This window comes from Nicotiana tomentosiformis, chromosome 5 (genome assembly GCF_000390325.3).
Source record: "Nicotiana tomentosiformis chromosome 5, ASM39032v3, whole genome shotgun sequence".
NCBI classification, from domain to species: Eukaryota; Viridiplantae; Streptophyta; class Magnoliopsida; order Solanales; family Solanaceae; genus Nicotiana; species Nicotiana tomentosiformis.
Genome location: NC_090816.1, coordinates 22,364,709 through 22,378,732, shown reverse-complemented (window position 1 = coordinate 22,378,732; position 14,024 = coordinate 22,364,709). Strand labels below are relative to the sequence as shown.

The following is a 14,024-nucleotide window of genomic DNA, read 5'->3' as shown; positions in this document are numbered from 1 at the left end:
ATTCGGGGGGCGACTGATATCCATGGCTTTTTGGATGGGCTCGAGTCCGCTGCCTCGGAGTATATTACTGGGTTCGGTGGATTACCGGTACCGAAGAAAGTATCATGGTCGGTCACTATCGGGTATTCATTGAGCCCAAAAATGGTGGACCAATTCCCGACCCTGAGTGTTAACTCCGATTGTAGGCGGAAGATAGTGATTTCCGTCCCGGAGGATGCCCGAGTTTTCTCTTCCCCGTGAGGATTGCTAGTTACCTTATATCCTTGGTGACCGAGGAGGATTAATCTGTGATGAACGCGGTAGGAGCCGCTTACCTTTTCAATGAGGCCTAACATGATCTGAATCGGGTAACTTCGAGGGTACCTCTATTGTTTCTTTTATACATAGAGTTGTAGACAATTCTAACATCTTCTTCCTCGTTTGTAGGTGTCGTGTTGCATCACGAGGCTTTCCTCCGAATCCGGGAGGATCATGAGGCTGAAGTTCGGGACCTCACTGAGAAGGGTGACACCTACAAGCTTCTTAGTAAGAAGCTTCAGGCATATTTGGTAACGGTCCGGGTTGAGCATGCCGAGATGGCTGAGCAAGTATTTCGAGTGCTTCATGATAATGAAGATGAATTGGAGATAACTACTAATGATCCGATTCTGCAGGTCCGACAGAGGCTCGAACAAATCGGACGGCTCAAAACGCAGGTGAATGCGATAGAAGCTGAGGCAGAAGAATTCGAAAAGAACATGGACATTCTAGCCTCGAAAAAGGAGACCGTCCAAGCTCAATTAGTGTCGGACGAGGCCCAACTCCAAGATACAAAAGAGAAGGCCTCGGTGCAGGTCGAGAAGATCAAGGAGCTTCAGTGTCGTTTGGATTTGGTCGTTTCTGATAAGGCAAGCTTGGCCGATGAACTAGAAGTGGCCAGATCCGAGGTGGCCGTGGCCAACAAAAGAGTTGATGCTAAAGTGGTCCATTTTAGGGTTGATGTCGAAGTTAATTAGGCCAAGAGCATGGTTGAACATGCGAAATGGCAGGCTCGAAGGGAATCCCTCGAAGGGGTTCAGGCCCACGGCTTCGATATCATGGATGAGATCGAAAAGGCCAGGGTAGAGGAAGCCAGGGCTCGAAAGCTGGCCTTCCCTAAGGAAGACTCCGAGAGTTCAAGCGAATCCGAAGACGGAGAAGATTCCGAGGATGGAGATGCGACCTCCGATGAAGACCAAGCCTCTTAGGACTTTTTGTTTTTTCTTTTGCATTTGTTTTTGAGGCAGTCTTTTGGCCGTTGTAAATTTAGGCCGATTTGGCTTTTGTAAAAAACTATTGTGTTTAATATAAGGCTTTTCTTTCCCTTTCGGCTCTCGTATTTTTCCTTTGATTTATTTGTACTTACAAAGGTTGAAAATGCCTTAGCATGAAACAATAAGATTGTGTTCGAGGGTTCGAACAAACCTTGCCTTTATTTCTTTTCTGGGTTAAGGCATTATTGGGGTTCGATGTTATCAGAGTTTTTTCCCGAAAAACATCTTAAGTTTGAGATTTTGCCGAGGGTAGCTTTTAGAACCGGTTGTGAAAGAATTTTTTATTTTTCGAAGGCCTAATTTTGTTGAGAATTTCGGAGGTCTCCAAGCCATGTTAAATTGGTCGTAGCCTTTTAGTTCGGGAGTTACCCATTGGGCTTGTTTTTCCGTTTTATCTGAGCTTGCCCGAGATAATAGTTCCCGAGTGGGGTGGCCGTGACTTTTAGAAATCGGGTCATTGCCTATTAGGTTTTTTGCTCCCGAGGCCCGATTACTTGGGCTGTTTGAGTCGGATGGTAGTCCCCGAGTGAGGGAGAGATCGTTCATATTCCGGTTAAGTATTGCCATTGGGCTTGTTTATATTCGAAAGTATGAAGTTCTTTGTAAAGAGAGAGGATAATTTTTTTTAAAGCATAAGATGTTTGTAAGGAACATACTTCTCTTTATTCTCGATCGAAACAGGGTTCGAGCAATCTATATGGGCACAGTTTGGTTTAACCGTTTGGCCTTTACAATAAATCCTATCTATCGAGATCATCTCTTTATGAAGTAGTTTCCTTTCTAGAGTTGATATTCGCAGATAACGCATATCTGAAGGTAGCCCCCCCAGTATTCGAGGTTGATTGCAAAGGAACCTCGGATAATGTCGAATGGATCTCCGTTGTCGATTCGTAATCGAACTTGATTCTAAGTTAGCATGATTCATCGTTGCCTCGTTAAAAACCTCTCTGAAAAAACCCATTTGGGACAAAATTGGTCTGAGGGAAAAAAAGTGCAACACGTGCTTTCAGACCTAAAGGCTTTGTGCTGTTTGCTAAAAAATCCATTGTCGTTTCTTGTCGACCACGTGCAAGCGTTAATCTAAAAATAAGAAAAGGAATGGAAAAGGGGTGTACCTCAGCAATAGTACCGTTTTAGGTGAGATATGTTCCAATTGCTAGGTAGTTGTTTTCCATTCATCGTTCTGATCTTGTAGGGCCCTTTCTCGGTGACCTCAAGAATTTGGTATGGTCCTTCCCAATTCGGACTATATTCCATTCATTGGGATTTCAGGTGTTGATGGTAACTTTTCTCAGCACTAAGTCCCCGACGTTATAATATCGAAGGTTGGCTCTTCGATTGTAGTATCTCTCGATCCGTTGCTTTTGGGCGGCTAGTTGGATGAGGGTTGTTTCGTGCCTTTCATCCAATAGTTCTAGGCTTGTATTCATGGCCTCGTCATTTGATTCCTTTGTTGCATATAAGGATCGAATACTTGGCTCTCCAACTTCGACTAGTATTATAGCTTCAATGCTATAAACTAATGAAAATGGGGTAGCCCCGGTACTGGACTTCTAGGTTGTGCGATATGCCTAGAGAACTTCGAGTAGAATTTCCTTCCACTTTCCTTTGACATCGGTTAGCCTCTTCTTAAGATTTCGGATGATGGTTTTGTTGGTCGATTAGGCTTTCACGTTCCCGCTGGTATGATAAGGTGTTGATAAGATTCTTTTGATCTTGTGATCTTCAAGAAATTTGGTTACTTTGCTGCCGATGAACTGTTTTTCGTTATCACACACAATTTCGAATGGCAACCTGAATCGACATATGATGTGATCCCAAATGAAGTCGATGACTTCCTTCTCCCTAACTTTCTCAAAAGCCTGTGCTTCAACCCATTTAGAAAAAATAGTCAGTCATAAATAAAATAAATTGAGCTTTACCTGGTGCTCGTGGAAGAGGGCCAACGATGTCCATTCCCACTTCATAAATGGCCATTGTGACAAGACTGAATGGAGTGGTTCTCCGAGTTGGTGAATTATTGGTGCATGCCTTTGGCATTTGCCATATTTTCGAACAAACTCTTTTGCGTCTTTTTCAATGTCAATCCAGTAATAACCAGCTCTGATTACCTTCTGAACCAATGATTCGGCACCAGAGTGATTCTCGCAAGTGCCCTCGTGAACTTCCCTCAAAACATACTCGGTGTCTCTTGGTCCCAGATATATTACTAATGGACCATCAAACATTCTTCGGAACAAGGTTCCATCTTCGGACAAGGTGAATCATGTTGCCTTTGTGCGCAGGACCCTCGATTCTTTCGGATCTGATGGAATCTTTTCGATTTTCAAATACACTATGTATTTATTTCTCCAATCCCAGGTCAAGCTTGTGGAATTTATCTCAGCATGGCCTTCTCCGACTACTGACCTCATGAGTTGCACAACGGCCCCCGAATCGAGCTCGTTGTCCTCGATTTATGACCCTAAGTTTGTGAGGGCATCAACCCCACTATTCTGATCTCTAGGAACATGTTTCAAAGTCCACTCCTTAAATCGGTGCAAAGTTACTTGTAATTTATCTAGGTATTTTTGCATTCGGTCTTCCCTAACTTCGAAGGTTCTGTTAACCTGATTCACTACGATGAGGGAGTCACAGTTGGCTTCAATCGCCTCCGCTCCCAAGCCTTTGGCTAGTTCGAGACCTACAATCATGGCCTTATATTCGGCCTCATTTTAGTCAATTTCACAGTTCTAATAGATTGTCTAACCACGTCGATTGTGGGTGGTTTTAGTACGATGCCGAGCCCGAACCCTTTTGCGTTTGAAGCACTATCCGTGAACGAGTCCAGATTCCTGAGGACGTACCCGAATTTATCAACAGTTCTCTTTCGACCTCGGGTACTACGGTCAGCGTGAAGTCAACTATGAAGTCTGCCAAAATTTGAGACTTAATTGCTGTTCGGGGTCGATATTCGATATCATACCCGCTGATTTCTATAGCCTATTTGGACAACCATCCCGAAAGCTCGGGTTTATGCAAAATATTTCGAAGTGGATAAGTTGTTACAACATATATAGGGTGACATTGAAAGTATGGTTTTAGTTTCCTAGAGGCACTTATCAAAGCGAGCGCCAATTTTTCTAGGTGGGGATATCTAGTTTCGGCCTCACCAAAGGTCCGACTGACATAATAAATAGTAAATTACGTACTTCGTTCTTCTCGGACTAGGACTCCACTTACCGCTACCTCCGATACTACCAAATATAAGTAAAGTTGTTCGCCTACCATTGGCGTGTGAAGCAGCGGCGGGCTCGATAAGTACCGTTTAAGCTCTTCCAAGGCTTGCTGGCATTCCGAGGTCTATGTGAAATTATTTTTCTTCTTTAGCAACGAGAAATATCGGTGGCCTTTATCGGAGGATCTCGAGATGAATCTCCCTAGGGCGGCCATGCGCCCGGTTAACCTCTGCTCGGACTTTACGTTGTCTACCATCGTGATGCCATCGATAGCTTCGATCTTGTTGGGATTAATCTCGATTCCTCGATTGGATACCATGAACCCAAGAAATTTGGCTGACCCGACCCCGAATGCGCATTTTTCCGGGTTTAGCTTCATGTTGTATTTCTTTAATATTTTAAGAGTTTCCTGCAAGTGCTTTAAATGGTCCTCTGCTCGCACGGACTTAACTAGCTTGTCATCAATGTAAACTTCCATAGATTTCCCTATTTGTTCTTCTAACATCCGATTTACTAGGCGTTGATAAGTGGCACCGACATTTTTTAATCCAAATGGCATTACATTATAGCATTAGGTACCATATTTAGTGATGAACGAGGTCTGTTCCTGATCATTCGGGTTCATCTGTATTTGGTTGTAATAGGCATCGAGAAAACTGAGGATCTCGTGGTCGGCCGTGGCAGCGATCATTCGATCGATATTAGGCAAAGGAAAAGAATCCTTGGGGCATGCTTTATTAAGATCCTTGTAATCTACACACATTCTAAGTTTGTTTCCTTTTTTAGGGACTACTACTACGTTTGCTAACCTTTCGAGGTATTTTACTTCACGGATGGACCCTATTTTAAGAAGCTAGGTTATCTCGTATTTGATAAAAACATGTTTGACCTTGGACTGGGGTCTTCTTTTTTGTTTCACCGGATGGAACTTCGGGTCCAAGTTTAGTTTATGGGTGGTGATTTTTGGTGGGATCCCTGTCTTGTCAAGATGGGACCAAGTGAAAAAATCTATGTTAGCTATAAGAAATTGAATAAGCTTTTTTCTGAGCTCGATATTTAACCTCGTGCCCAGGTATACTGTTCGTTCGTGTAGATGTTCGATAAGTATGATTTGCTACAGCTCTTCGACCGTTGATTTTGTAGGGTCGGAATCATCGGGGACTATGAAGGATCGAGGGACCCTATAATCATCATCTTTGTCAGTCCTTTGCTTCTCTAGTTGGGTCGAGGCCGGCGTTTGTGATTTTTATTTGGTCTCATGTTTTCCCTTCGAATTTGACCCCTTTTATCGATGAGAGTGATGACATCGAAATCACTTCGTCAATGGAAAACATTTCCTTTGAGGCGGATTGCTCCCCGTAGATTGCTTTGATTTCCTCTAGTGTTGGGAATTTTAGAACCTGGTGAAGGGTCGAGGGTACTGCTCTCATATTGTGGATCCATGGTCTCCCGAACAGGGCGTTATACCTCATGTCGCCCTCGATCATATGGAACTTCGTCTCTTGGATGGTCTCGGCCACGTTTACTGGCAAAGTTATCTCGCCCTTAGTAGTTTCACATGCCATGTTGAATCCGTTTAGCACTAGGGCCGCGGGCACTACCTGGCCGTAGACCGAGTTGCTCTACGACACTCGATCGAATGATGTTGTCCGAACTACCTGGATCAATTAACACACGCTTAACTCGAGTCTTATTCATGAGTGCAAATATTACCAGTGCATCGTTATGGGGCTGCATGATTCCTTCTGCGTCTTCGTCGTTGAAGGATAAGGTTCCTTTCGGTATGTAATCCTGAGCCCGAGATCGCTTCTCCCTTATGATTGACACCTAAGTGCGTTTTAACACTGGGCCTTGGGGAACATCGATCCCTCCGATAATCATGTGAATAATGTGTTGCGGTTCTTCTTGCTCGTTTTATCTATTGAACTCTCTGCTTTTAAGTGATTTTTTGCCCGATCACTTAAAAATTCCCGAAGGTGCCCTTCATTGAATAATAGCCCTACTTCTTCTCTCAACTGCATGCAATCTTCCGTTCTGTGGCCATGGGTGCCATGATACTTTCATACTTGATTGGGATTTCTCTGGGCTGGATCGGCCTGCAGAGTCGATGTCATTTAGTATCTTTGATGCGTCCGATAGCCGATATGATGGCGGATGCATCAATATTGAAGTTATACTCCAACAATCGCGGTGCTTCCTTAAGTTCGGTATGCCTGTCGAAACCATTTTTCTCATTAGCCCTCGAGAGCCTTGGCCTCGATCACTTCTCATTTCACCTCATACGGAGTTGTGCCCAGGTCTGTTGCCCCTACGATCTCTATTATACGGCTGGTATCGATCCATGTTCAACCTTGGTTCTCGATCGACGTCACTTTTGGTAACAGATCCAGAAGGAGCCCCCAGCTGGTCGTCTTCAACTCTAATCTTTGATTGATATCGATTATGTATATCATCCCAAGTAACAGTTGGGTACTCAATCAAGTTCCGCTTTAACTATTGTGAAGCCACTGAGCTTCATTCATTTAGTCCTTGGGTGAAAGCTTGAACGGCCCAATCGTCGGTGACCGGTGGTAGATCCATTCGTTCCATTTGGAAACGAGATACAAACTCTCTGAGAATCTCGTTATCTTTTTATTTTATCTTGAAAAGGTCTGACTTCCTAGTCTCGATCTTTATGGCTCTGGCATGTGTTTTTACAAAAGAATCTGCAAGCATGGAAAAAGAATCGATAGAATTAGGTGGTAAATTATGATACCATATCATTGCTCCCTTTGACATGATTTCCCCGAATTTCTTTAGTAACATGGATTCGATCTCGTCGTCCTCTAGATCATTCCCTTTAATGGCACACGTGTAAGAGGTGACATGATCGTTGGGGTCGGTCGTTCCATTATACTTAAGAATCTCAGGCATGCAGAGCTTCTTGGGGATCGGTTTGGGAGCCACACTCGAGGGGAAAGTTTTTGTACGAACATTTTGGAATCCAAACCCTACAATATTGGTGGTTCCCCCGGGATCTGATCAACCTTAGAGTTATAAGTTTCCACTTTCTTGTCGTTTGCTTCGTTCTTCTTTTTCCCTAACTCTATACGCTTAGTCAGTTCCTCAAGCATTTTTATAATTTCGGGGTTAGTCCCCGATTCTTGTTCATTTGACCTTACCACAGCTGGCCCCGTTCTGTGGGTGACTTCTTGGGGTGGGCCGAGCTCAACCCTGCTCGGTGCCTGAGTTTGGCTTTACGACTGAGCTATCACCACCTGTTGAGCTTGCAATATTTCGAAAATCATATGCAGGTTGATCCCGTCTTCTCCAATATTTTGGGTATTTCGAACTGCAGATCGGGTTCCACCATGGATGCTGTTTTTGGGACTAGAATGTTGGTTTGCTTCGATGGCCATATGCGAATCAATGTCAATCGGATCCACGACCCGTGTCCTAACAGGGTCAGCGGGTGGCTTTCATCCCCGGGCGTCACATTGTTATTCTCACCTTGATGGCCAGATTCATTGTCGATATGTAGGGGCATTAATTGAGAGTTCGTCAGTTTTAGCCTGAAATCAAAGATACTTCCAAGAGCAAGTGTAAAATAGTATGTTTTATAGATATTTGTATCAAATAACCACTATTATCCTTAGCCCCACGGTGGACGCCAAACTGTTTACCCGAAAATAGATAATAATTGAATTTATACGCAGCTCTAAGGAAACGTGATATAACTTGGTACAAACCAAGAATATATATATATATATATATATATATATATATATATATATATATATATATATATATATATATATATATATATATCAGTACTGAAATTAACTATAAAAGAGCTAAATGCAAACCAAATGAATCAATTAGATTTGGCCCTCGAGTTCGGTCACCCTCGAACCAAGTGAAAATTCTGTTAATGTATAAATAGAGTAACAAATTGAAATAAGGCAGTGTATTGCTTTTCCTAACAAAAAACAAGTTCCCCTTACAAATGATCAAAAACCCTTTATATAGTAGGGAAGTCCTATTTTAAATATAATTTTAAATACAAAAGGAATCCAATGATAGATTAATTATTTGGACTCTCCTTGATATGCGACGGGATTTCCGCTGAGATTCTCGCCCTAATTGCGGATATACCGGCTTTTTTTGGCTCGATCTCGATCTTGGCCGATCATGATCTCAACTGGTCTTTGTTTTGCTCGGTTCTCGATCTTGACCAATCTCGACTAGTCTCTATTTTGCTCGGTTCTCGATCTTGACCGATCTCGACCAGTCTCTATTTTGCTCGATCTCGATCTTGGCCGATCTTGATCGGTCTCTGGGTCACGAGCTCGGCACATCATAGCTTGATATTATACGAGGTTGAATTTTGATCTATCGTGTTTCAATCTCGATTAGTCACACGAAGGGCAAGCTTGATTTTGACCGTATACAATAGTACATATGATCAAGATGATCAATGATTCATTGTGGTTTGTTCTTGTTTAGTGATACCTTCTAGAGAAGGAGAAAGACATTCGACGAGTTTAAGTAATATACATCGTGAGTATAAGAAATTTTTAGACCACCAGATTACTTTTTTCTTTTATAACAGATAAGTTATCTTATTTTCAAGGTTACAAATCCCATATTTTAGGAAGTCTTATTTTCTATATTATAAATCCCACAAAGTTAATAAATTACATCAGCCATTAGAAGAAGTTAAAGGTCCAATATTTTAAGAAAATTGTTAAACAACGTAAACATGACCAAAAAACAATCTTCCCCTTTATGTCCTAAATTTCATATTTGGGATCATTTAAAATATGCCTAACACTATTAGGCATTTGGACAGATTTTTAAAGAAAAAGTTGTACAACTATCCTCTTTAAAATGGTCCTCTTCCTCAGCATTTGCTCTCAAAGCTCAACTTACACTTCCCAACTCACAAAGAGGGAAAGAAAAAAACATGGAATATGAAGAAATTCGTCGTTCATGTGATAATGCAGAAGAAGATTATATAGACATGGAAGTAAGTTCACATTCAAACATATTTTCACATTTCAAAAACTCCCCATCTCAGGCTAGAGAATTTGAGTTCCAAATGTTACCAAACTCAATTGATAAAGACACAACAACTTCACCAGCTGATGAACTTTTCCACAATGGTAAACTTCTCCCTCTTCACCTCCCTTTTGGTACACAACAAATGGTGGAAAAACTTCTTCAAAATCCCAATAAATCAGTTCATGGAACTACAAAAGTTGATATATTTGAAGAGTCTTCTTTTAGTACACCTTTATTCACAACCACTACAAATACTCCTACAAATAATACACCATTTGAATCTTGCAATATTTCTCCCTCTGATTCCTGTCAAGTTAGTCGTGAACTTAATCCTAACGAATACTTATTCGAGTACTCAACAGAAGATCATGTCAATAGCTTTAATCCAGTAGATGAAAATTCCAAAAGGTCTTGGACGCGAAAACTCAAGCTGATTAAAAATTCCTCGTTTGGTTCAAAACTTAAATCCTCCCGCGCTTATGTCAAGTCATTCTTTTCTAAATCTGGTTGTTCAAATGAGTACTCAGCAAACTTTGACAAAGGGTCTGTACCAATGGCTAAAGAACATAGTTATAATGTCAAAGAAGGGAAAAAAGAGCCATTTGGGAAAACTCAAAGAGGTGTATATTCAAAAGGGATGAACAAAGAAAATGTTGTTGATCAAGATTTGAAAGGTAGACATAGAAGGTCATTTTCAGGAGCTATTAAAAGATTTTCAACAGCTAAATCTTGTTCCTCTTCTTCATTTACTTCGTCTTCTGGCTCCTCATCAGCTTCAAGCTCAAACAATTCAAATGAATTTCAAGATATGCATTTCTTTAAGAGAAGCAGTAGTGCATATTCAGAAATAGAGAACTCAATCCAAGCAGCAATTGCTCATTGCAAAAATTCTCAACAGCAGTTTCATTCAAGAAAGACAATAAGTGACATTGGAGTTTGTTCATTGTCAGCTTCTAAGGTAATTAGTGAAGAACAAGAAAGACCTGGACTTTGCACGGGATAAACTTTTCCTTTTTCTTGTTGTCATATCCTCTTTTACTGGAAAGTTTGGTGGCAGAAGTAGACAATGAACAGAGTTATCTTATTACATGTATTTCTTTCTTTCACAAATTTTGTGTAATAAGCCTCCATATAGTTTAGCAATTCTCAAAATGTGGCATAAATGGCTAGTATTTCAAAAGCACAACTCATTCTTGCAATTTGTGAAAAATGCCTAATTAAGGCTTCTTAGTGCATAATTATGATGATAGTACAAGGGGACTACAAGGTTCAAAATGACATAATTCTTAAAGATTTAGAAATGTAGTTTTCTTTTTATGACCGAGAAATCTGTATAGGGACAACCCTTAGGATAATCACGGCAGCCGAAACTCAGGAATAATCGGTCCGTCCCCTCTCTTCTTCTCCACTTAAATACCAGGCTTAGTTCGCATAGTGCAGTGCTCGAACTTGTGCTCTCGGGGATAATCGGCCCGCCTCCATTCTTCTCCACTTAAATTCTAGGCTTAGTTCGCATAGTGCAGTGCTCGAACCTGTGACCTCAGTCACAAGTTCCTCAACCTTTGCCACTTGATAATTTTTTACAGATGGAAAATAGAGACTTACTTATCACTAAGAAAGAAATATTCTATGACCAATGTGGGCCCTACTGATGAATCTGCATTAGTCTGGACTTTGGATACCGGATACTAAAAAAAAAACCATTATAAAGAACTATTCTTCCTTTTATTTTGGTTCCATTAGATGGAGGGGGGAACTTGAACCCTCAATATAAAGGTAAAGAATATGACTAATAAAGAGCTATTTTGAGCATAATGCAGAAATAAAATACAGTATCCCTGTTTGATGAATTTGTCTTTTGACTGCTACAGATTGTTGTTTAGAAGGCTTCAACCTTAAGTTTTAGTAATAAATTGTTAATGTTATTAGTTTAATGTGTAATTTATTGAAGCTAATGATGGTTTTATTAAGAATAAGAATCTGTGGAGGCTGCAGAAAGAAAGTGGTCTAATGGTCCTCAAAGTACATCAATAATTATTGCAACAATCATACATAATTTCATTTGTACTGGGTCACTTTGCTTATTTTGAGAAGGACTTTCACCTTTCTAATTTAACCCAACTCATGGAGAGAAGAATCAAGAGTACTAACAGATTTGCTTTCTAATTTTGTTTTCTATCAATATTGAATATTTTAGCATTTTATTTCTCGAGTAAAACAACTTTTTTTAAAATCTATATTATCTAATACTATCACATGCCGATGATACTCCCTCCGGTACACAATAAGTGACCAGTTTATTTTATGCACGACCATTAAGAAAATACTAAATTCAATACAAAAATACCTAGTATTACTAAACTACCCTTAATTAAATATTAGTCACATAGTTATAGTGGATTTAATGTGAGGAGTAAGAAAATTTTTTAGCGATATGCACGTAAGGGTAAAAGAGTAAAAATAAATTAAATTTTTTCTTAATTACATAAATGGTTACTTATTTTAAACAAAAATAAAAAAATAAATTGGTCACTTATTATGGACCGGAAGGAATAACAAATATCTTTTTTATTAGTGATGGGAAATGTTCGAATCATGATTAAAATAAAGTCATACTGTGAGGTAATTCTAATCAAAGGAAATACCAAAGATAATCATCAATTTCGATTGCAAAGCCCACTTATGTGGCACTCAGGAAACAGTGGTAGTCGAATCCGTATATACTGTGCGGGAAACTTGTGGAATCCCAAAATAATACTTTCCTGGGACCCACTGTTTAAGTCGAGTTTTTTTATTGTCCCTTCCAAAACATTCCATACATGTCATTTGAAAGGGTGTATAGTAATGTTGGGATTGTCCATTTCCTTTTAGTCTGGTGGCATGCGTCTAAACCTATATCAAGTGTTGTGCTCTTACCATTATATCAAAGTTCGGGAACAAATTTGTTCGCATCATTTTACATGGGAAGTAGGAAAGGCTAGATTTTATTTTTTTTAACTGAGAAATTCCTAGGGACCAATGATGCATGGTTCTAAACTAGGTGAATAATGATTCCGCCTTTTTATCCTTCTTTACTAAAATACCAACCTTTTGACGACGTACGCCTAATCCACACATACGCTCTAAACTTTTACCTTCCCATCTTTTGACACAGGTTAGAATAGCAATGACTCTATCTTTCTCCAGTGGACCAAAGCCTTGGGGCAAAGAAGGGTAGATTTTTTCACTATTAGGAAAAAGCAAAGAAAAACAGAACAAAAAAAAACATACTTTCATTTTCATTTATTTTGGTCTGGCAGAAAAGAAAAGGTTGCTTTTAGAAAAAAGAAGAACCATCTTTTGGATTTTAAGTGGGTGTACCAAAACGTAAACTAAGTGAAGATGTCAGCCAGATTTTTGACAAAAAATAGACCCAAAAAAACATTGTTGTAAAGATTAATTGATGTTGTCCAGCACTTGGGGATACTGATAAGCATATTACAAGAAACACTTTCTCCCCACCAATTTCCCCAACGTCTAGAGAATCAAATACCAAAAAGGATACTAAAAGTGGTCGACTAAGCTCCTTCTTTAGTCAATGTTATCAGATCAAGCATCACCACTAATTTCTAGTTTTCAAGATACTCATAAAAGCTAAGTAAAATCGAAGGATATTTATATGATCCTTCCATTTACCAGAGGATGAAAAATGCAGGGGAATTTCCCTACGAAAGAACTCAGAAAAAGCATTTATTTCTTTTCTCGGGGTAAAACTTCAATTGCATGAGTCTCACAAAGCATAACCAATACAGAAAAATCTTTACCAACATCTGAGGGTGCACCTTGAACCCTTAGAATTCAATCACCCTGCTCTATGCTAGGTCTTAGAAAGTCTATGTGTCGAGAAGCATGATCCCCCCAGAGAAAGCATTTTTTTCTTTTCTCGGGGTAAAACTTCAAATGCATGAGTCTCACAAAGCATAACCATGAATACATGACGCGAATACATGTGAATACATGCGCGTACAACTGGACTGCCCTGATTTTAAGCGCTTTTTGCTGCTGTATTCATGAATACATGGCGCGTACAGCTGGACTGCCTTGATTTTAGGTGCTTTTTATTGCTGTATTCATGAACACAACATCGCGAATACATGCGCGTTCAGTTGGACTGCCCTGATTTTAGACGCTTTTTACTGTTGTATTCATGAATACATGCACGTAAAGTTGGTCTGCCCTGATTTTAAGCGCTTTTTGTTGTTGTATTCATGAATACATCAGCGCGAATACATGTGAATACACTACCGTAACAACTGAATAGTAGCTATAGGAAATTATTATGTATATGACAGTTATAGGAAGTTAATAACCACTAAACAATAGTGGTTTCTGAAAGGAGTTCTAGAATAGTTTTGAAATGGACCTAAATCGGACAATCACTATATAAGATTATATAGCTGGCCTCAACTAGCTTAGATTGAAAAAAACAGAT

General features: G+C 39.9%; 2 protein-coding genes across 2 annotated transcripts; one reads left to right on the top strand and one right to left on the bottom strand.

Moving 5' to 3' along the window:
• Positions 1-2,953: 2,953 nt before the first annotated feature.
• On the bottom strand, positions 2,954-3,520 carry LOC138892017 (uncharacterized). Its single transcript, XM_070175708.1, has 2 exons — positions 3,215-3,520; positions 2,954-3,154 (listed from the first exon to the last, which is right to left on the bottom strand). The coding sequence occupies exons 1-2, from the start codon at positions 3,518-3,520 to the stop codon at positions 2,954-2,956; spliced, it is 507 nt and encodes a 168-aa protein (XP_070031809.1).
• Positions 3,521-9,455: 5,935 nt separating this feature from the next.
• On the top strand, positions 9,456-10,556 carry LOC104096335 (probable membrane-associated kinase regulator 4). The gene has a single exon (XM_009602696.1). It carries the CDS (start codon positions 9,456-9,458, stop codon positions 10,554-10,556), a length of 1,101 nt encoding a protein of 366 aa, XP_009600991.1.
• Positions 10,557-14,024: the final 3,468 nt, after the last annotated feature.